The 26,006-nt window shown below is 32.8% G+C and overlaps 1 protein-coding gene across 1 annotated transcript in view; it reads left to right on the top strand.

The window, feature by feature from the left end:
* The window catches only part of LOC143046454 (uncharacterized), a 44,803-nt gene extending 29,634 nt beyond the window's left edge, over positions 1-15,169 (top strand). Inside the window, exons 2-4 of the mRNA XM_076219614.1 lie at positions 7,917-8,303; positions 12,684-13,265; positions 15,153-15,169. Coding sequence (XP_076075729.1) covers positions 7,917-8,303; positions 12,684-13,265; positions 15,153-15,169 — 986 coding nt within the window. The remainder of the gene's footprint in view (positions 1-7,916; positions 8,304-12,683; positions 13,266-15,152) is intronic.
* The last annotated feature ends 10,837 nt before the right edge of the window (positions 15,170-26,006 follow it).

Below are 26,006 nucleotides of genomic sequence, written 5' to 3'. Positions count from 1 at the left end.
ATTGTGCTACATGTACCTTAACTCGTTTTATAGCTTACTTATCGTATTCGTGTTTAACATCATCTACAATCAATACATACTTATCCGGGATTAGCCATAAACATACATTATTAGGTGTAACTGACACTACGTGTACTTTTATAGTTTCTAAAATGTTAGAGGGAGTTCGAAGGAAAAGTCCCAAATTATCAAATATTCGTGCTCCTGTTACTTTAGAAATTTTGCACAAAATTATACGATCACTCCCATCTGTTTGCTCTTCTCATCATGAATCTTGTCTGTTCGCTTCTGCATGTAGTCTTGCATTTTTTGCTTTATTAATAATATGTGAGCTCCCGGCCGATACGAGTACAGATATCGGTCCCCACACAATTTTCATTAATGATCTGTCATTGAAACGTTCAAATAGTAAATATGAATTGCATTTGAAGATTTGCAGTTCGAAAGCTGACCAGAGAGGTATTTCAACGACTTTGGTAATTCCTCAAAGGGAGGCAGATCTTTGTCATGTGAGCATGTAGCGTGCCTTTTTGGGAATACGATATCTGGCTACTGACAAACCCTTGTATTTACATTTCAGTGGGTCTCCATTGACTCGTTTTAAAGCTGACCAGAAAGGTATTTCAACGACTTTGGTAATTCCTCAAAGGGAGGCAGATCTTTGTCCTGTGAGCATGTTGCGTGCCTTTTTGGAATACGATTTCCGGCTACTGACAAACCCTTGTATTTACATTTCAATGGGTCCCCATTGACTTTTTTTCAGTTTATTTCTATACTTAAGGAAGCTGGCTTGTCATGTTTTTGATTTTTTGTCAGATTTTCGGAATCCTCTGGTTTTATCCATTTAAATGCCTTGAAAAAATTTGCCCGGTGACCCCCATTTTTCTTTTTGAAATTCTTTAACATGTATAATGATAAGCCATCTGTAAAAGTCTTATAAAATTTTAATTACTTTTTAACATTTTTTGAGAACTTTAACTTGTCAATGATAAAGCTATGAAAAGTCAAAAGAGGATATTTTCCCGCCAAATTTTCAATGGCTCATATCTCGAAAACAAGCACGGTGACCTATATATTTTTTTTGCTTTTTGGATTCTTTTATAAATTACTTATCAATTTAAGCTAGTGTTTTGAAAAGTTAATTACTTTGAAACTGAGAAGCGAGCTCCCTTAAGAAAACCCTGTATTTTTGTGGCGTTAAAGACCATATACGACCAGGGACACTTCTTAATTTCTGAATCCGAAGCTCCCAGTCTGCTATAATGCGATGCTCTGCCTATTCTAAACGAATGTGATCGGATGCGGTCTTTAAGGTAACAGGTACGTAAATGGTTTGTCCTGCGATTTTTTAAAGAAATTGTATGCACGTAGAACTTATTGAAAGATAATGAAAAATCGAAATATTTAAGTTGGTCACCGATCTAATTTCCGAGTTCCAGGCATTTGAAAATGGTAATGAAACAACAAGTACATAGACTTAACGTCAAATTTGAACCAAAAATAGGGAATTCCAAGCTTTATTTATTCTGCAGTTTAAACCAATCCTACGATTTTTCTATAAAAATGAAATGTTTTTAAGGTATTATTTTCCTTTCTTTTGATATATAATTTTCATGGGGTTACCGAACTCCTTTTTCATATATCAGCCGTTGAAAGAGTGTTGTTGACGGGAAAAGAGAGAAAAATCATGACGTCGTCGAAAGGATTACGCAACGTCAAGGCTATTTCAGCAAAATTGTAAAGACAACGACTGTCTCATTTTAATTGTTTGGCTATTCAAATGCGCTGTAGAGCATATTATCCTGGAAAAAGGATTGATTGCCTACATGTATTATTGTTTTTTTCAGTGATTATACGAGGTCCTAAGTATTTATAACATATTTCTGGAAAGATTAAAAACACAATGTTTAAGAATATATGTTTATAAACTTATTGAACAGAAACAATAAAATATCTATCATTAAAATAGATTCTCCGAATGAAGAGATACATTTAATGTTCACATATTCGACCACAATATTGCTGCTTCACAATATTTGAGGCGAAATATACCGCGCAACGGGAAATTGAAACTTATAAGCCGAAAACATACTGACAATGTCTTGTGAAAAAAACGAAAAACGACCAAAGGACAAACAATGGTAAATAAATGGGAAACAGCTGTTCGAAATATATTCAAAGAAGAATTAAATCATGGCCTTGTAATTTGCCATCCAAATATAAAAGCCCAAGAAAGAGATTTGTTCAGGCATGACTGAGTGAACTTGTCAGATGTAGGTAATAATTTCTCCTAAATAATGTCCAGGGAGCTTTATAGTCGTTTGCAAGTTGTGACCGTCGAGTATTTCCTAATTGATAAGTAAATTGTACGGGTGATACAATTTGTTGGGGATGAGAGTGTTTAGACATTCTCATTTGGCAGGATCTGGCAAGATGACAGGGGGGTCATGACCCTATAATTCTACGTTAGACCATATGTTAAAATATTCGCATGTGGTACCAGTTTTGAATTTTATCCTCCGAGTACCGAGGAAGCGTTATTCAATTATGGCCTAGCGTCAGTGTGGGGTCGTGCTCCTCGTTCACTCTAAGTTTCCTTAGAGGAACTTTTGTTACTTCTGTTACTTCTGTTACCAGAAGAACACCTACTTGCCAATATTAAAAAGAGTTGTCTTATAGGCAATCATGCCACATCTTCTTATTTTTATATAACCTCGTCATATTTTTATTGTGCCTGTCCCAAGTTCCAAGCCTGTAGTTTAGTGTGACATACCACATCTTCCTACGTCTATTTACACAAGAGAGTTAATTGGTATACGCATCAAATTTTGGGCAGGACATATGAAGGTTTTGTTGTAAAAAAATGACTTTAATCCTCCGGCTCTCCCTTGAAACCATTCGCGAGTGTGGTCTTGAGAAACGATATAAAAGAAATATCAAATTATTCCTTTCAGTAAAGGTTAAGAAATCCTAGGCTTAATGTTTTCATTTCTATTCGCTTTTGGTGAAATTTAAAAGTATCAACAAACAGTCCTAAAAAAATAGGAATGTAGCTATGTATGATATTTAACCATGAATTCTTAAACCAATGCGAAGGGTCAACTTGAACTTACTACCAGTTATGAGAAATATTTATCATTGTTGAATGCCTCATGGTGATTTGCCTCAATTGAAAATGAAGGACAGCAATAAAAACGTTCCATATTTGGGTGTAACCATGTATTAATATCAATATTCTCTCATGTACATTTACTCCGTATCCAATTCATATTTTCATTGGGTATATACGACGGACTAAACAAATGCTTCATAACACAACACATTCGTTACACGTCCGTTTTATTCGGTCAGTACATCAACGGAATCCCAACGGATAACAATTTTGTCAACGGATAACTTTAATTTAAATCCGTTAGGCGTCCGTTCGTGGTATCCGGAAAGGTGTGACCGATGTTTTAACAGGATAGTTAATCATTTTGGGACATACATTGTACATGTATTGATATAGTGGGTTTTCCCCACCATCAACATCGTTGTCTACATCTATATCTACATCAACCTATGACTCTAAAAAGGTGCTTTGACCCATCACTGAAGTATAAATTTTAGTAGTCCAAATAATTATGACCTCTGGCAAGACTTTTTTTATTCTCGGACGCCTTGTCGTAGAAAGGCGTTCCAGAAAAAATAAAATAGCCTTGCCACTGCCAGATGTCATTATTATTGTACTAAAATTTAAGTTGTCAAGCGGAAGAAACGATTTTGGCGCATTATATAACCAAATTTAAAGAACATGCACATGTATGTGGTAATATGTTAGTGTGTGTGCGTACCAATATTTGAATTTTCTGAGTCGAGGAGGTTGATAAAGTGCCGATTACTTGTATATGAAAAGCCCTGTCATTTGTTCATAGCCGGAAGTATCGCCGAAGGTAACCATTACATACAGAATCCTAGCCTTAAATATTCACCCCCCCCCACGAAACCTAATTACCAATATGTGAAAAGGTTACAATTTGACCTACGCAACATATCAAAAGGTATACATTTTAAAGATCTTAATGATATGAAAAGTGTGGGGTAACAGAACCCGAGCGACACACCCTATCAGTTAAGGATTATAAAACAGTTAAAATTAAAAGTGCCGGGATCTTACAGAGCTGTCACGAGCCTATTTTAACGTAAATATATCTGTTACTGTGAATTTATTATATATTTATGAAAACAAGGCTAATGTTAATTTATTTTCTTTTAATATGAAGCCTCCACCTCTCCCCCGCCAGCTTATCTGATTAATTAACGATCACTCTAACTAAAGAAAGTTAGTTAGTCACTGTTGCTTATATCAGGTATTATAAATTCTGGTTGATAGTTGTCTCATCACCAATCATACTACATGTACATCCTATACATCTCCTTATTTTTCAAAGCTATATTTAGATGCGGTATAGTGATGAATGTGTAATAGAACATAATATAAATGTTAAGTACAGCACAAAAGATACATACATGTAGCTAATGTATCAAACTTGCGTCAACGCCATGTCAAAAACTAAAAAAAAAAAACTAAAGCATATACAAAAATATATCATTTGTCAAGATTTGCATGCATCTAAGCCTATATATATATAATTATATATAGCTCTATTTTCTGATAGATCTTATAACCTTACGATTAAAAGTCAGTCTATGCATGCATGTTTGTGTAAGTTTATTAGAAATTTCAACGAGACACGTCCTAATCGGGTAAAATCCCAAATACCAAATTTACAAATTTAGAACTATATACATGTATACTGCCTGTTGTATATTGCTTACTTTGATTGTATATTGCCAAACCCCAACATCGTGTGAATATATTATTATACATGGTATGGGATGACGACTTCGAAGTAGAGACAAAAAGACCCAGAATAAATGAAAGTTTAGGATTTGATGTTGAGAAAACAATTACTTAAAACGACAGGTAAATAAATGGCTTCATGGCTGATAAACAATTTCCTAAACTGAAAAAAATAAAAACCTATAAATCTTTTAAGACCCTTTTCTTATAGATTTGATTATGAACGAGTTATCATTGACTTGACATATGAAATTCTCCAAACTTTTGCTTAAGGTTAAAAATTCTACACCTAATTTCATGATATACGGAGAATTTGGCAGATATCCATTGGAAATTGATATAAAACTCCGTATAAGTAACTACTGGACTAAATTATTGTCTGGAAAACAAGAAAAACTGCCTGCAATACTATACAAGTACTCATCGTATAAATATAGAAATGATATTACTTGATTGAAACATGTTAATCATCATGATGAATCTGGTTTATCATTTCTGTGGGATATCCAATATTTTGTAAACGATACACGGCTATATATACTATTGTTAAACAAAATATTGTTAATCAATTTAAACAGAAATGGCACACTAAAGTGCAAGAATCGCCAAAACCTATAAACTATCGTATGTATATAGAAAACTGTAAATTTGAATATTGTTGTTATTAAAAAAAAGCAGAATACTTTTGTTTGTTTCAATTTTTTCCAGTTTAAACATAAGTGGAGGCAACTCAAATGTAAGGGCAGATTGTTCAAATAAAGTTACTTTTACAATAGAATGTGTTAGGAATTTGCTTATTTTATTATGTAGCAAGAAACGGGTCCCGTGACCCCATTTATTCTTTTACATATCTGAAATCATTATATCAGAGATATCTTCTCATATTTGATCTCATAAGTATATGGTGTAGTTTTCGTTTACGATATATATAAAAATAGAATATGAATTCATTTTGTTCAATTATAAATGAAAGTAAAGTAGAGAAATAATAATTTGATTTTAGCAGCCATGTTTGTTCACGATAATTAACATATATATGTTTGACCTATAATACCAAGTCAAACAGACCTAGAAAAATCCTTTTGCACATGTTTGCTTTTTTATGTTTCTATTTATGTGTAAACCAGGTTATATGACCATCAGCAGTCTTCGTAGGTCTTCTCGATGTACAATAAGATTGCGTGTAGACTGAAATACACACGAAATGTTGATAAATATTATCGGGTTAATGTATTGTTAATTGTTTAGTATGGATAGTACATAATGTGGATATAAGTTTAAGTATTGTTATAAATCAAAGGATATGAGCATTGGATACTAAATGAAATTCTAAAGTTATTATCTATTTTCGAGATAAAGAAACACCGATCCGACTGAAAGGTGTTTGGGTTTGTTTCTATGAGACAAAGTAAAATATATATATGCCTGATCGATTTGAATGACTTGTTTAGTCATAAAAATTGCACTTTGTAAAAACATCTAGCTGTTACTCAAACCACGACTCTTTTGGGGAGATATATAATATTCATAGATATGTTAATTTGTTAAAGTACTGATTCCCGGTTATGATATGTGTATTTAATCTCATTGAGACATAACTCTGGAATGTTACCAGTATAGAATAACAGGGAAGCGTCCACAATTTGATTCTTAAGAAGTCCAATAGAGTGGAGGTAGGGATAGTTTGGATATTGGTACAAGTTTTAACACTTAGAAGTTTGCGGCATATAAATATTTAAAATATACCGCACAGCCCTATATTTTGAACTTTGAATAACATAGTAGTGCATATCAACTTCCAGTTCTTGGATATAATTTTTCACGAAATTGCATTGTAAAAGTGGCACAGATTTAGCCGCAAAGGGAGGTCCTATGGGAATTGTATTGTCTATATTTAGAGAATTGCAACCTATAATGAGGTAAATTATCATTACACCAATTACGTAAAAAGGTAAAGACAAATGGGAATTGTAGCTTTTGTTTAATCCCAATGGACAATTTATCGTAAAAAATACACGTAACCTTCGTAGGTCTCGGGTGGCAGATGGAAAAGATAGTAAATTAAATCAAAATTGAAGAAAAAAATATATTGTCTTGTTTGATCTGCCTTTTTTTTTCAGCCTCATTAGTCTACACCCTAACATTTTCACAACTATAAACTCAAAGTATTAAATGACTTTTAAATCACACCGGTCGAACAGAAACCAACATCGGCGTTCGCTATTGCTAAAAATATATACAACAATAAACAGAACATACCATTCAAAACGATACTTTGAAAACGAAGTCTAGGCGGTATGAACCCAAGCAATCATAGATCTCGCAGGTGCAAAACACAGAAACACGACAAGAACAGAACAAATGTCTTACTTGGATCAGTCGCTTAAAAAGGAAAAAAAAGAAGCAAGGATTAAAAGTATGTTGTGGAGCAAGCGATCCCACGACCAACAAAATCTATAAAAATACATACATGTATCACAAAATGATAAACAAACATTATAAGATTCTGAGTGAAAGATAGCTATACATTTTTTAAGCGTTAACCGAATTGAGAGAAAAACATTAACAAATAATGACACTATAAAACAATGCAGCAAATTTTAAAACGAATTACTAAAATCACCCTGTTCAAATATCGCAAAAGTAAGTATGAAAAGAGGGGCGATAAATACCAGTGAGAAAGTCAAACTCATATAGATAGAAAATAAACTGACAACACCATGACTTAAAAGGAAAAAGGAAAAAAATACAAATAATAGCACACGAGACACAACATACAAAACTAAAGACTTAGCAAAACGAACCCCCAAATAAACTGTAAGTGATCTTAGGTTCTCCCAAAGGGTAAGCGGATCCTACTCCACATGTGGCACAGGTCGTTGTATTGGTCATGTTATTACAAACCCGTTACATAGTCTAATTCGATAGTTCACATTCATGACGTTTTTGACGTTTTTGTCAATAAATATGATAATTGTCGGTTTATTTTCGATTTATGATTTTGACTGTTCCTCTGGTATCTTTCGTTCCTTTTTTATTTCTTATAACTGCAAACTTCATTTTATTTCCTTAGGCACAGTGGCACGACAAGTACAAATCAATGGAAATATCACAGAGAAAATTGGAACAAACGGCACGATGTTAGTTTGTAATTTCACGCTTGATCAAGGAGATAGCCTAGTTTCAGTGTGGATTTTGGCAAGAAATATGACGTCAAGTGATTTTGAAAATGTAGCATCATTTGATCCCGATTATGGTCCCATATTACAATCATTTGGCAAAGTTCTATTTGGGAATGCATCATTGTCTTCAGTTAATAAATCATCAAAACGCGTTTCATTGAGCTTTGATGACCTAAATTGTGAACATTCAAGACTGTATCAATGTAGATTATTTGTTAAAAGAAAAGACATTCCAAGTATAGAAACAGATTCAGAAGCAATTGGAATATCAATACAAGGTAGAGAAGAACATTTCAATTTTAGTCCTCAAAATTCGAAAATAACATCAATTACAATTATTTATTTTTTTTAAACAATAAAAATTGACTGTTTTGGTTATAACATTTATCGTCAAAACAATGTTATAAAATTGATAAATAGATCTTAAGCAGCAATCAAGATTAAATCAAATACATAGCAATAACTCAAACTCATGATGAAAAATATGTATTTTTTAAGAGGACAACTAACCTTACTCTCAAACACATTCCAATGAAATATATAGTTAAAAACAAATTCTTAGAAAATAGGCAAATGATCCAACAATTTTGACTAAAATAGTCTTTTTTGGTGTATAATTTTTAACCGAAAATATATGGTTTCTATCAATTTTCTTTTGAATACATCCGCTGTACACAATGTATCTTCCGGTGTCACTGTTATGATGGCTTTCATTGCACTGGTTCGAAATTATATGGTTTCTGTATGAATTTGCATATAAAAAGGGAGATAACTTAGTCTTGCTACTTCAGGTGAACAAAATTTCAGTTCCCGTTTTAATAAAAGAGGGACCAAAGATACTAGAGGGAAAGTCTCACTCATAGATTGAAAGGTGGATTCACATTGATTTTGTAGATATATGGTTTGTAGTTACTTTTACAGGAAACAGAGGCAAACAATACCCTTAATCATTTACAAAATATAAAAAAAGAAGATGTGGTATGATTGCCAATGAGACAACTATCCACAAAAAGCCAAAATGACACAGACATTAACAACTACATGTATAGGTCACCGTACGGCCTTCAACAATGAGCAAATCCTATCCGCATAGTCAGCCGCTTCTGCTTTCGTTACATGAGAAATAAGAAGATGACGTATGATTTCCAATGAGATATTCACCAGCAGCTATCACAGACTAGATTATAAAGACGTTCACAGCTATATGTCACTGTACGACCACAGCAAGGTCATATGTCGCCCTGGTTCATGTAAAAGACCATTTTGCTCAATCTTGTACCAGAATAAATTAAAGAGCAAACTATGAAAATCTAGGATTCAAATTAAACGTTGAACCTGACGACATTATTTCAATGTAAAAGGCAATGAAACAGTTTTTGTGTGTGTGCATGTTTGTGTGTATAATTGTTGATCTAGTTACATGTTGTGTCAAGCAAATTCTTTACACAGATAATCAGTTAAAGGGCCCCAGTTTCTCCCAAAAATTTTGTGTGGAGTGAACCAATTTAGTTATTTTAATAGTTCTGTGTGAGGGGTTCAACACAAACAAGCGAAAAAGGGCGAAATAGCCCCATTAAACACAAAGGAACGAATCATTTTGTATAGCATAAATCTCATATTTAACGAATGAAACCTAATATTTAGTAAAAACGAAAAAGTGGAGAATCCTTAGAAAACATCGAACCAAGGAACAAACGAGAAAAGAAAGAAATATGGTCCTGAATCACCACTTAGAATAAGGGACAAGGTCTAGAAACAAGCTCTAATTGGGTGTTTGAGCCTTAAATGGGACCTGGTTAGTTCACAATGTATATGTTTATAGCCAGGAGTAAGTAAAAAGACAGGAAATCCTGTTCGTTTCTGTGTGTGATGAATTGTGGTTTGTTTTTTGTTGCATTTAAGTATTTCTGTTGTTTTGTTGTTTTCATTTTATAGTTGATGTGTTTCCTTCGATTTTAGTTTGTACATGTAACCAAAATTGGTTCTCTCTCAATCGATGTATAAACTTTGTCTGGTGTCTCAAAAAAAGAGAAAAAGGAAGGAATAGACTGAACCCTTTATTGAAGTCATGGGATCAAGTCTGTCAAAACAAATAAAAAAACGCTGAATTAAAGATAGCCGGAATCCCCTATTTATCACATGGGACCTGGTCTGTAGAACCAAGAGGAAGTAGGAAAGGACAGCTAGCGTATATCTCCTATTAAACAAATGTGAATGTGTGTCAAGGAACAAACAAAAAGAGATGGGAAAGCCTTGATTCTTTTTAAAACACATGGAACCAGGTATCTAGAAACATGTGAGAATATAGGGATAAACTGGATCCCTTATAAAGCACATCAGACTTAGTCAATATGATCAAGCAAATACGGAAGGGTTATCATGGGTCCCTTTTTAATCACATGAGACTTGGTTTCCAGGAATAGACAGAAAAGAAAAGGCAGTGTCTGGTTATCTGTTTTAGTCCATTGAACGCGTGTTTGACAATCCCACTTACACTGTGGATTCATTTATTTTCATGGATAACAATATTTTTTTGTTGAAGAAAAACTGCGTTTCGTTGAAACTTAATTTCGTGGTTTTGCAAAAAAAGTCATCATAAACCTATTGAAAATTCAATTTTCGTCGAGCATTTATTTAAAGTCGTGTTTTGTATTTACCTTCGAAATCCTACGAATGAACTCACAGTACCCCTGTTATGTCTTTAATTTTCTTTTACTTATCTACAACATGATGTATGCTATGCATATTTCTGTTGTCGGTATCATTATTAGCAGACCATCCAAGCAGGTCAACCCACCATATTAAGTATTTCGATTAATCCAGCGAAATGGCACCAGCCGATGTTGTTATCAAATTCTCTGTATGTTTTGAATTCCGCGGTTGTTCATCACACAGATACATATTATGTCGTACATTTACCCGGCACTCTGAATTATCTATAAACAGATGTATGACGAGCTATTTCTAATGTCGCAATCATTCGTCTTCTCATAGCAAAATGTTTTATCAATATTTTTATGGTCATATGATTTGTCCAACCCAATGCAAAATCCATATGGCTTGGTGCTAAACGGGTATGATTTTTAACCAAGGTCATAATCTAGAAAGTCGATTTACTTGCATAGTCAACCTCAAATTTAAGGTCATTCAAGATCATTCATCGTAGATGTCAAATTACAAGACCTATACCGTCACTCTATATTTTGTAAGTATTTTACTGCCATGCAGCTCATTTCAAATACATGTAGTTTAGTGGAGAAAACGCCAATTGAAGTCACCAAAGCATATCAACCAAATGAAACGTTGCGAAAAGAGAGACGAAAGATACCAGAAGGACAGTCAAACTTATTGATTGAAAATAAACTGACAACGCCATGGCTAAAATAAAAAGACAAACAGACAAATAATTGTACAGAAGACACAACATAGAAAACTTAAGACTAAGCAACAAGAACCCCACCACAAAATTGGGGTGAACAATCCTGCTCCACAAGTGGCACTAATCGTATTGCTTATGTTATAACAAATTCGGTAAATAGTCTAATTCGTTAAGTCACATTCGTTTAAAAAGAAGTGTCTTGTAGTTTTGACATAAGAAACATATCCGATATCATCTGTGAAACGGTTATTCCATAACGGTCTACCAACTCGTGATGGCGTCCGTAAAATTTACGATGGGATGATTTCAACTTCATCATTTGGGACTCTTGTTTTGATAGCTTCCTTGTGAGTAGGCGTAGCTATCTGTAACTTTTAACTAATCATCTGACCTATTCGACAAACATGTTTGCGTTGATGTATGAATATGACAGTTCTTGTCCATTCGTTTTTGCTGTGTTTTGTTATTTGATTTTGCCATGTGATAATGAACTTTCCGAATTGATTTTCCTCTAAGTTCAGTATTTTTGTGATTTTACTTTTTGCAATGCCATAGCTTATTTGTCAATGAAAAACAACATATAAATTGATGTGAGTTATGATTCGAGAGAGAACATTTTCTCTTTAAGAGATTTTTTTTAGGGTGATTATCAAAACATATTCCCAAAGTAATACAGATTGTTTTTGCCAGTATGTGTTAATCTTCAGCACTTACATGTATGATGCGTGCATCACCAAAGATTTCAAGTATTTCTGTCCATATTGATCACATTTATCTAATTAACAATTTTTTTAAAACTTTTAAAGAGGAATGGCAGAACATATTAATCAAGGACATTAATATTTGTTGTTTTTAGATTATTTTAGCAGTGAGATAGAATCTTAAATCGTTGAAGTAATATACAACTAAGTAAGACGTCACATGACTTGGGTGACAGAGGTAGCCACATTTTTGAGTCCATTTATCCCATACAAAATGTATATATCAGGTCTTATCAATGATACATATATCATGTTTATTTTAAATATACGGTTGGAAAATCAACAAAACATGACAAAACGTTGAAATTCCTAACGCGAAGCTAATGATTTTTTCAAGTTTTATAAAATCAAGGTGTTGAAATACTTTTTTCCCTGTGTATAATTTGAATACCTACATTTCGCGGCGTAGACATGTTTCACCTTTGCTTTTGTTAATCGAAGACATGTTATAATCAAAATTAATCTGGTTTTCATAATTTTAACATTGAGTTAATATTGTAATATAATTATTTTCATAGTACCACCTTCAAAACCTGATAGCGTTTTATTAGTTCACACACCAGCAGATGTATCAGTGTCCTCAACTTCAAATGTGGATTATAGCTCTGCGTCACCTTCTACTGCAGTAACATCAAATGAAAATGAGACTGTATCTGACTCAGAGACGGGAAAACAGAACACTACACATGTAACTAACAATTTTAAGATACCAACTCCTGGTCTTAATACAACATCTTCCCTTTTGCAAGAGGATATTTCAACAAGCTATAGAACTACGACATATTATATTCCAAAATCGACAACACCACAAGGAATAGCTGAAGGTGACAACATAACAGTTGTATGTACAGGAGACGTTGGGAACCCGCAAGGGGAACACTTCTTTCAAAAGTATCGTAATGGAAAGATAGTTCATATGCATGAAAAAGTCAATGCAACATTAAATTCGGAGATGTATGAAAATTGTTCCTTCTATCGTACAAGTATCCTAACGTTCAAAGTAACAGCTGCTGACAACAATGTAGTGATACGCTGTGTTGTTAATTCGTCAATGGCAGAGCCAGATATGTATGTAGAAACAGAACCAATAGAGGTCTTCTGTAAGTATTCTTTTATAAATATATTAATGACAAACCACAAAGCAAAGACACATGCAAAGTACTATAATCTTTACGCAAAAGAAGCTAGAAAATACTTCTTTTGTAATTAACATAGTTTCTGTAAACAAAATACTAAGGTAATCAATACTTCGATCCTTTTTCTATGAGTCATAACAGTTTATTCGGGAAAAGCTTTCCACAGTCTTCAATCTATGGCAGAAGCGAATAGATAAAACCTTTTCTTATATCAACGAGCGATATTGTCTTATATCAACGAGTTGCATCGTGAGAAATGTCAGACGAATGTTAGCATTTGTACGAAGAAAGGCAGATTTCTCGGTATAAAGTAATGACTTTTTTCTTAAAACAGGGTGACATTTAACACGACATACGTCTGCTGTCTAATTTCCATGAATTATTTTATATAATAGGTGAATTTAAACGAGAAAATTGAATTGCTGAATAAATGAAACATAAACGCACGATTTTGCATTTGTAAATGTACACATTCAATAAATATCATGTAGCAAATTCAGTGGAATGCAATTGAGATGAATTCAATTATTTGCTAAGCCAAAATCACCCATAATTCAAAGATACTGCTATATTTTGTTATATCAATGCGATGTTTGTCTTATATCGTAGCGATGTTTATTTATTATCAAAATTTTATGAATGCGATACGTTTCTAATATAACTGCTATAGATTTCTAATAAAAAACAAACACGATGACACGTCACAATGCATGTCAAGAAAACCGCAAACATAATTCACAAACTTAGTTCATGACCGGCTTAATGTTTGAGGATCACTATCACTAAAATTTCGTATCTGTAACAAAGTTAACGCTTACATGAACTTATCATTTCGAAAATGTTGCTTGACCCTATTGATAGGTGAAAGTGTTAACAATCTGTTCAGTCTATTGTTTTCAATCACATGCCTTAACCGAGTAATTCCATTTGAAGTGATGATGCAATGGCAAAATTTAAATGCGGTTGTAAATAGTCTACCGACTTATTAGATTCTAATATAGGTCCAGTGGCGGATCCAGGAGGGATCAATGCATTTGAATGGGGATATTTGTTTGGACCCCCCCCCCCTTATCATGAGTTTGGAACCCCCTTTTTGAAAACTGCTGGATCCGCCTTTGAGGTCACACTGATATAGCCTATCCACATGGGTAATATCGAAATAGACAAAACATATCATTACTTAAAGGAAAAAAAAAATTCATTCAAACAATCGAATCCAATACAGCTCTAAATAACAATGAATATTCAAAGGGTAAAATATATATTCCAAACAAATTAAAATGTACAAATGCTGATGTCCCGAATTTTGAAGATACCAACTGAGTAGCCTCAGACTATAAATTGAACAACTACAGGTACAACGAAAATAAAAAAAATCTTGTCAAACAGAATATGTATTTATTATCAACATAGAAAAAACATATTGAGAAGGAAAACAGTTCTTTTTGGATATCAAAGACTTTTCCCGTTAGTAAATTGATATCTCTATGAGCATAATCAGCTCACCGTATGGACGCTCTTTTACATCGCGATTACCGTGAGGGCATTCCGATGTATTGTTGCCACAGATATTTGACTTTCGTTTTTGACTAGTAACCGATTGTATAAATACGCGAACATTTGTTAGTGCAAAAGAACAATCCGTATCGCTTGTTTTTAAATTCATTTCTTCAATGAATACTAAAACAAGGTGTTTAGAAAACGAATAAATGAGATGTAAATGTCTTTTGACGTTAGAAATGTGTATATATCTTTCTATATTTATAAATTTAGATTGTTCAATGCTGTTTATTTGGTATTTTTATTGACGTGATCGTTTTTGTACCATCATAACTATCGTTACCGTTAAAGCTTTAGAAGTGTGCTAGTTCATATTGCACTGTACAAAAGATTCAGCTCCCAAATGTCGTGTTTGGAGAACTAAACTGGAAAGCAGTTATTTATAAAGGGAAATTTTATAGATTTATAGATATAAGAAGATGGTGCATGAGACAACTTTCCATCAAAGTAATAATTTGTTTCAAGTAAACCATAAGAGGCCAAAGTAGGGCCTTAAACACGGAGCCTTGGCTTACAGCGAACACCACGCTATATAGGAACCAATACTAGTGTTAAACGATTTAAACAGGAAAACCAACGGTCTAATTTGTATAAAAAAAAGGAGATTTAAAAGTACAGGTTATTTTTTTGTCGAATCAATCTGAACGAGGACAGTATGATTCATCTTTGTCACAAGTTAGTTTCATTGTTACAAATAAAGAAAGTCTTCCATGCGTGCATTGCGAGCATATCAGATATATATTATTTCGGTGCGTTCATTATAAAAGGAGTAGGTTCATTAAGACCCCATTTTGGCCCCAAAATATAGCAGTTTTGAAAAAATTGTGAAAATGTAATCTTTTATCTATTTATTGGAAAGTAGAATGTTTCTGCTACACAAATATAAGCTGTTTTTGACAATACAATGCACATATTTCGAGTACTAACATTATTAAGTCATGCTAAATTACTGAAATCTTCACAATTTTAGCATTTTAGTTAAATTTTAGACGGTTTCTGTCTTAAATGAAAGTGTCCGCATTCGTGTTCATTCATAATATTGAAATATTAGTTGTATTTAATGATAATACATAACATATATAAAGGTTGAGGATGAACACGGATGCGGCCACTTTTATTTTCAACAAAAACGATCTGTAAAGTGACGTTTTTTTGCATATTTGATAGATTTATCATATTTTAGCTTGAATTGGAGGGGTTTTAATGACAGTGTCATCAAATTCTGTCATATTTACAACGATGCGTGAACAAAACAGAAATAATAGGTGAAATTGTCAAAATATGGATACAGCAGTTAAATATTAATACTAATAAGTACTAATACTGATATAACAAAAACACCGCTATGATATTTTAAAAGTATCGCATTGATATGAGAACTAATAGCATTTGTATATTTATGCATATAAGAAAAACACAGCACTTCAATTTTTACAAGGGTGACTGGGGAAAAGAAATATGGTCACTTGGTCTTCTCCCGACCGGCAGTAAAACGCTTGCCGAAGTGGGGCGTCCGTTTGGCTTTGCGGGACGTATCAAGTTCGCAGTCACGTCCGGTCAGAAGGGGGACGTTAAATCCGATGCCTATTGTAAAGAGAGTGCCACGCTCTTTGCACGTTAAGAACCCTTGCAACAACTCTCTGCGGGATCCATAGGTGGGCTGTTGCAAGGCAAAATTTCTGTCCCTATCCAATATACCCTCATTTACCAGTGGCAGTCCTAATTTCCCGACTATCATCCCAGATGGGCTCTATTATATCAACCTACCCATTGTATTTATTGTGAACTTGTTCTCGTCCTGAATATGCATGAAATATTTTCCACTGGACGTTAAGCAACCAACAATCGATCAATCAATCAAATTTTACATAAACGTTTGCTTCTAACTAACTTCTGAATGTATATTTAGACTCAATTAGTGTTTTAGTTTTAAAGTTTGTATTTTCTTAATTTTTCGTTGCCGAAAACTACATTTTCGCATGGAATGTCTGCATATTTATAATTGATATTAGACAATATCGCTATGTGATAATGAAACGTTTTTATCGATTCGCTTCTTCCATAAACTGGTCTTATGATCACTTCATGCATGTCAACCATTGCTTCCTTAATTTTTAAAAATATTATGATTATAATATAGTGTGCACTAGAATACATTTTGAGTATACTTGTATTATAACACTATTTATATAGTTTTGAAATAGTTATCAAACGTACCAGGCTTATAATTTTATACGTTAGACGCGCGTTTCGTCTACATAAGACTCATCAGTGACTCTTAGATCAAAATAGTTAGAAAGCTAAACAAATACAAAGTTGAAGAGCATTGAGGATCCAAAATTCGAAAATGTTGTGCCAAATACAACTGAGGATATCTATGTCACGGATAAGAAAATATTTCGTATTTCGGATAATTCGTATTGTTGAAAACAGTAAATTCATAAAAATGTCAACACCGAAGTCCTGACTACTGTGCTGGTAAATTTATTCCCCATTGTTTTGCTTAAAAATAGATATGACTGTTTATTTTTTCCCCCTTATAATCTACCACGTAATTATTTCTATAAACAATTCCGGAACACCTTTTAGACACATTAAAGGTTGCATTTCTGTAAATATTGACAATGCAATTTCCCATAGTCACTCTTTTTACGGCTGACCCTGTACCACTTTTACTATGAAGTTTTGAATAAAATCTTATCTTAAAATTGAAAGTTCATTCACTACAAATTTTTTCGAAGGTCAAAATCTAGGGCTGTGCGGCATATATATAACGTTAATATGACCTGAACTTCTCACAGTTTAAATTAACACTAATGTTCTTAACTACCCCTACCTCGAATAAAAGGTTACCACAGATTTCAATATAAACAAATTGCACATGTACATTTACTGGTAACATTCTCAAGCTATGTCTCTATGAGATTGAACACAGAGATCATAACTGGGAACCAGTATGTAAACAAAAGAAATTTTCTATGAATATTCTAAATCTCCCGAAAAGAGGCGTGGTTTGAAAAACAGCTGTGTTTACAAAGTTCAACCTAAAATTTTATATGAGTTTAATTCAAGTTGTATGTAATACGAATATAAGATTGAAGGTTTTAAGTTTACAGTAGGCAATCTATAATACCCATGATGCAGCTAGCGATATAAATTTACTTTTAAAACCGACCATTTGAAACCCCCTTTTTAATACAGATTTATCATCAGGTATATTTTTACTTTGTCTGGTTTCCCATTCTTAATCTTTAGAAAAACTTCTTATTTCTAGTTCTTTAAAAAATAAAGCTTTCGAGAATGACACAAATAACGCAAACTCTTCCCAAGAATGTAGATATGGGCACATTGAAAGCGTGTACAACTAGTATTCCTCTATTATTAAAGACAGGTTGTTTTCCATGTTTTGATCATTTTTTAAAAACTTTTCAATCCCATCTTTTTTTGGGGCATTTCTCACGCGTTTATCTACTAAGTTAATGCCGACAATGTTATCCTTATATGATTGTCCAATCCATCATCCTTTTCTATTTCTATTGATCAATACACATAATCTTTATGAGTAGTTATCTCATTGGCACTAATCACTTGGGTAAAGCTGATGACCGTATCAATCAAAGGCGATATAATATCAATGGATATACAAGCATTGGCATTTTTAAAAATGTGTATTGATTATCTGTCATTAAAAGGAATTCCAAAAATTAAAAAAATCTTTTGGCTTGTAGTTGGAGGCTGTGCACTGCATTTTTTTTTTATATATATATAACTTGTAAGGTGTCATTTAATCGCGCTTTTGTTGCATGTTTTCCCCCACTTGTTCATGTGCATGTCTTGTTGTATGTTCTTTTAAAAAATACCTTCTACCGTAAAAATATGGTGAACTATGTATTTGAAGCACGTCTTATTTTCTTCTACCTTTAGGATAATTCTCTCATATAAAAAGGTTTTATACCAATACGATTAATTATTTGATACAAAAAAGTAGTTATATAAATACGGATATTTCTTAGAATTGCCATCCTTTAAAAGTTACGGTCATCATTTTTCAATTACGGTCATCCTTTACAAATTACGGTCATCTTTTAACCAATTACGGTCACCCTTGTTATGAATCGCTGATTCTGTTACGTTCATCTCGATTGTGATTTACTGTCATCTGAGCGACTTTTTCAAATGGAATTTCCTGGTTCATGCACATTTCCCTTGATAAATAAATAATATTTCTGTAAATACAAATTTAATTTGATTACATTCAAAGGTGATGGAAACTATTCAAAATATTGAAAATTATATAAATGTATCTAGTGATATACAAAACGCATATGACCAATTTCAAGGTTTGCTTAAGTGTGAAATGAACAACACGCTACAAATAAACACAAGTGGTTTTGGTCGTAATAAAAGCACAAAATCTAGGTATAAACCTTACTGGAACAATGATTTGTCTTCACAATGGTCTAAAGTGTGCGCATGTGAAAAGAAATGGTTGCGCTGTAATGGTCCGAGCGGCACAAAACAAAGATTAAAAACAGATTATTGTGTGGAAAGGAAGACATTCGATCGTCTTAACAGAAAATATAAGCGGCAACACCAAATAACAGAGCGAAAGAAATTAGAAGAAAAACTATGTACATCAAATCAGCGCGAATTTTGGAAGTCTGTTGGTAAAATTGGAATCGCAAGTGAACGTAAACCATGTATTCCGATGGCGGTATTAGGTCCAAATGGAAATGTAAATACGAATAAAAACGACGTTCTTAATAAATGGAAAAGTGACTTTCAAAATTTATTTCAACGCAATGGTGGAGATAATAGCCAACTTAATGCATCTACTTTCAACACAGAAATAGACGTTACGCCGCTAAATCAACCAATTTCACGAGACGAGGTCGTTAATGCCGTAATAAACGCTAAATTACGAAAGGCCACGGGAATAGATGAAATTCCGACGGAAGTTTTAAAGAATGACGCGGCAATAGACTTACTTTATCAAATTATCAGTGGTTGCTTTAATCTTGGAAAAGTTCCGTATCAGTGGAATAGTGGTATCATCAATCCAATTTTAAAACCGGGATCTGACGACGATAGAAATCCCATGAACTACAGGGGAATCACTTTGGTTTCCGTGCCGTGTAAGATATATTGTTACATTTTAAACACGAGACTTAGCTCTTGGTTGGAAAATAACGAAATTCTGTGTGATGAGCAAAATGGGTTCCGCCGTAACCGTAGTTGCGAAGAACATATTCACACGCTTCATTCTATTCTGAACGACAGAAAAATATCAAGAAAGTCAACTTATGTATGCTTTGTAGACATGAAGAAAGCTTTTGACACCGTCGAACATCATCTTCTGTGGTTTAAATTACAACGTGTTGGTGTCCGTGGACAGTTCTTATCTGCGATTCAATCCTTGTATAATGACCTAAAATGTACCATTCGTATCAATAGTGACCAGACCCCTTGGTTCAGTGTAGATGCCGGTGTGAAGCAGGGCTGTATCCTATCGCCCACTTTGTTTTCAGTATATATCAATACTTTGGCAGATCGTATAAACTCTCTAGAATGTGGAGTGCATATTGATGATTTTCATCTCAGTTTATTGCTCTACGCGGACGATATAGCGCTAATAGCTCCAGATAAAGAAAGTCTACAACGTATGTTAAATGTAGTAATCGAATGGTGCGCTGAATGGAAGTTATCCGTAAACATTGGCAAAACTAAAATTGTCCATTTCCGTCCACAGTCATCCATACGTTCAGATTTTACGTTCCGATGTTCTGGAAAAATTATTGACTACATTGATTCATACAAATACCTTGGAGTGTGGATGGACGAACATTTAACTTTCGTAAAAAATGCAAAAGAACTGGCCAAAGCAGCGAGCCGTGCTTTGGGTGCTTTAATTACAACAACTCAATCCATGGGAGGGATGACTTTTAAAGTGTACAATAAACTATATACGTCCGTTGTTGAACCAATTTTACTTTATGGTAGTGGTATCTGGGGCACAAAATCGTTCAGTGCCATATCAGCAGTACAAAACCGAGCATGTAAATTTTTCTTATCGGTGGGAAAGCGCACATCGAACGTAGCTTCACGCGGTGATATGGGATGGACTTCATCAATGACAAAACAACGAATAAATTATTGTAGACTTTTGTGCAAATTGATCCGTACTGACCAACAAAGAATTTCCTACAAAACTTTTAAATGGACGTCTAGAAGAAGAAAGGGTTGGTCATTTGAAGTGCATAAGATTGTTGATCGGATCAGACTAAAGGATCCGACGTATGACTTAACATTATCGACTAAATCAGTTATGCATATGATAAGTGAAAAACTATGTGAGCTGGACAACACAGAATGGTATGAAGAACTTTTTGATGACCGTCGTAATATAAAAAACGGAAACAAATTGCGCACTTACAGATGTTATAAACAATGTGTGAAAACAGAACCTTATGTGCTTTTAAACATTTCTAAACAGGAAAGGCGTGTTATGGCTCTGTTTCGCTCCGGGGCTCTACCGCTAGCGCACGAAACTGGCAGATACTCCAGGCCGCCTACACCCGTAGAAGATAGACTTTGTTTGTTTTGTGAAAGTTGCAGTGTAGAGACTGAAAAACATTTTCTGATGGAATGCGCACTTTATGACGATATTCGGTATAACCTTTTTCATGAATGTTCAAAATTAATTCAAAATTTTAACAGCCTTGATATAGATAATAAATTTATTGAAATTATGAACTGTTATGATATACAATATTTCCTATGCAAATTTTTATATAAATTTTTCTGGCGAAGAAAATTGTTTAACAGCTCTTTATGAAATTTTTACTAGCTTCAGAGTTTTATCATTTTAATTTTATCAGGAAAGTCAGATTTCGACAATTTTTATATATATATATTTATTGAATTTAGTGATTTTTGTATTTTAATGGTGATTTTTTTTTTTTTGTGACTTGTATGTTTTTTACGGAATATATTTGAATTTTTATAGAATTTTAAGCTTTTTAGTGTCTCATAAGTCGTTTTTATGGCTGGATATTGATTGTTTTATGTGTATATATTTATATAATGTTGCTTATATTTATGTCAATCAATATGTGACACTTTAATAAACTATTTACTTTACTTACAAAATTAATAGTAATTTGTGATTTCCGTGGGAATCTTTTTATAAATTTACATCGTATCAATGTATGATTTGTAAAAAATAGATATAGCAACACTTTAACAAACAATACAAATACTGACCCATTTGTTCATCCGACATCTTGGGATGACCGTAAATGCAGTTAAGTTCATCATATTTACTCCAGTGACTAATACCATATCTTATCTATGAAAACCAATCAAATCATTGCAAATTTCACTTCGCTTCTATCTTCACTAAATACTGTCATGCCATCTGTTTTTTTTCAAATCTGAATGATGGGACTTCGTTCATTCATGTAAACAGTTATTACTGTTACTACTTTGTTATTCCAACTTCATAGCCATAATTTCAACAGCAAAAACAAACAGTAAAACTGATAAAGGATATCCTTGCGGTATTCCACATGAATGGTTGGAATTTTCTGATAACAAACCATTATTTATGATAGATGTTTGAAGGTACATATTCTGTACATAGTCGTAAGCTATTGGATAATTGATTCACTAAAACTGAAATGTTAAAATTATCAAGGTATAAAATCTCAATCCTACAAATGCAATAACACCAAAAATCTATACAATCAATTGCCCCCTAAAATCGATGTATCTGAGAAGTCTATAACATCTTAACTTTTTTCAGATTGAACCCATTAATTTTACTTTTAACAAACCTGGTTTGAACTTCATTCATAATTTTAAGAAGTTTTTTTTAACCGTTGAGACAGAACTTACGACACAATTTTTTAAATCTATATTACAAAGAGATATTGGATCAAAGTTCTCTACAAGTAAAGTTTTCCCTATTTGAATATTAAAGTTAGTATAATAATATTTTAGTGTAATAAACTAGATTAAGATATTTCAGTATTACACCAGAATACTTTACAAAACTTATGATAAAAGGGATGATTGATCTTTCCCTGTTATTGATTTTCCCTTGTTGGTAAAATATTTTACTTTGACAACTCGTTTGCTATGCTCGTGTCTGTTTGGTTTTAATCAGCGTAATCATGTATTACTAGTAAATTATTTAGTTCGGAATTTCGTTAGATGCAAAGATTTGGTTAGCAAATATAGGTTAACTTGCAGATCAAACGGAATAGAATATCCAAATAAAGGCAACAGTAGTATACCGCTGTTCAAAACTCATAAATCCATGGACAAAAAAACAAAATCGGGGTAACAAACTAAAACCTATGGAAACGCATTAAATATAAGAGGAGAACAACGACATAACACTAAAATGTAACACACATAGACAAAATCCCACGAGAATAACAAATATAACATATATATATAACATCAAAACCAAATACATGAATTTGGGATAGACAAGTACCGTGACACGTCTTATCGCAATGTGAATTTACACTCAAAAATAAGAGAAAACAAACGACACAACGTTATAATGTAATACACACAGAAACGAACTATAATATAACAATGGCCATATTCCTGACTTTAATGTTACGGTGATGTTATATATCGAGACTTGAAACAAGTTTATATTACACTACAAACCATTAAAAGTCTGAAATGGCCTATATCTGTACTCGACTGTACTGATTTTTACTCGACCAGTCTGAATTCGTCTGAGATTTACTTGATAATACTCGACTGTAGTTCGAACCATACTTAACAGTCTGAATGTGTACTTGACCAGTACTTAACCATTTTATACGAGTCTGAACCGTACTCGACCTAGTCTGAACTGTACTCGACCTAGTCTGAACTATACTCGACCCAGTCTGAACCATACTCGACCAAGTCTTAACCAACCTAGACCTATTCTTTGTATCTATCAACTGAATTTTATCAATTTAGGATTTTTTTTAATAAAAATGAAATTTGAACAACAACTTGAAATTAAAAATGTATTCAATACAGTATTGAAATTAAAATTTCACAATAATCAATCATAATATAACTTCAACTCAATATTAATCAACACTTACATAATAATATATATCAACTTTTAAAATATAAATAAAACAAGCTGATCAAATAATCTAAAAAAATGAATTGAGATTAATATTTTCAATATTATTCAAAATGTTATATATATTTCGGAAGTATTTTATGGTAACTGGACTATTTTCACCATTAACTTAAGCCTAGTATAGATTTATGGTGTCAGTTGAGTTCAGGTAATAATGCAGTGAACGTTTTTTTTATTAAGATATATATAAAATAGTATATAAAACAACTTAATAAATTTTTAAAAAATGAGAGCTAACTTGTTTTGTTTTATTAAACCAAGAATTTAATATAATTATTATAATAGAATTTCCATAGCAATCATTGATAACCTTTTAAAAAAGGAAATGTATTCCAAAGTAACAGTAAAAAAGATTTTCAATTAATATAAGTATTTTGTTGTCAAATTAACATGGCATACATAAAGCACTTTAACATGTTCTAATTACCTAAGTACATGTGTGTTTTACAGGTAAAAAGAAAGCCCTATTTTCTTAAATTCGTGTATTACTTATCTAGTACATACATGTATATTCGAAAGGCCTTGTTATTTAATTTAAACAGGATGTTGCAATTTTGAATCAATGTTATTTAGAATTTAATACCTCTGACCAGGTGTGATCTTCTTTATGAGTTTGCCCCCAAGCAGAGGTTATACTTTATATTTCACCACTAATCAGAAAAACAATTTTATTTATTCATTTAATTTTATCTCTTTTTGATATAAGTTATATATAATATATTGTTTTTATCTTGAATATAATCAGAGATATATTTCTTTTATAAGATTAAATTTTTTTATAAATTTTGTTGGCTGTTGTTATATATGTCAGTTAAAAAGAAATTTATTTTAACAGTTAAAAAAGTAGAGGTTTTTTGGTCTAGTATGGTTCAGACTGGTCGAGTATTGTTCAGACCCTTGGTTAAGTATGGTTTAAACTGGAAAAAAAGGTCGAGTACATGTCGAGAATGGGTTAAGACTGTTTCAGACTGGTCGAGTAATAGTTCAGACTATTTTCAACGGCAAAGATAAGGGTCAAGTACGATTCAGTACAGTCAAGTATGGTTCAGACTGGGGTCGAGTAATGGCAAGTAAAAGTCAGACCAATTCAGACTGGTCGAGTAAAAATCAGTACAGTCGAGTACAGATATAGGCCATTTCAGACTTTAACGGTTTGTAGTGTTACTTATCAATACTTTAAATACAATTATCATTCCACATTTATATTTAAATTTTCTAAAAGGTTACCTATTCAACACTGTAATTTGATCTCTGAATGTTTTTTTGTTTGAATATTGTTTTTGTTATCATTAAATTAAACCATACATATATAAGGCTGTTGTTTTTCTCGCTTAAAATATTTTACTCTGTCATTTCGGAGCCTTTATAGCTGACGATGTGGTATAGGATTTGCTAATTGTTGAAGGCTGTAGAGTGACCTATATTTGTCTTTCTGTATAAGTTTTGGTCTCTTATGAAGAGTTGTCTAGTTGGCAATCATACAACTTTTTTATGTACTTTCGCTCTACTAAATTCTTTTTGGTACCTGAAATCCTACTAGCTTGTGACCAAAATCGTATTCAATATGCTTAATTGTTGTTTGCATTTACTTAATTTTCTCCAAATATCACAAAAAATGTTGGATATACATTGTAATCAAATATTTGTGTTTGAAAAAATATAATCTAACTTTATCCATATTAAGATACGTAAAAAAACCACATCCACATTGCTTTTGTGCATCATCTTCGCTAGCCAAGGAAAACAATCCTGTCTCGTTTTCCTGACCATTGACAGATACGTCAGAATTTTGGATCTCCGAGTTCAATGACTTTCACAGTTGTACATAGCTGCAATCAACCAAATTAGTCTATCACTATGGAACCTAATAAAAAAGATAATGTAAGAGAATGTTTATTGCAGTGACATGAACACATAGATGAAAAATCCCAATTTTTTTATTTGCTTTTGTGCATCATCTTCGTTAGCCAAGGGAAACAATC

The sequence above is a fragment of the Mytilus galloprovincialis genome, chromosome 9, assembly GCF_965363235.1.
Source record: "Mytilus galloprovincialis chromosome 9, xbMytGall1.hap1.1, whole genome shotgun sequence".
Lineage (NCBI taxonomy): Eukaryota > Metazoa > Mollusca > Bivalvia > Mytilida > Mytilidae > Mytilus > Mytilus galloprovincialis.
Note: the sequence above shows the minus strand (reverse complement) of the source record. Positions and strands in the feature narration are given on the sequence as shown.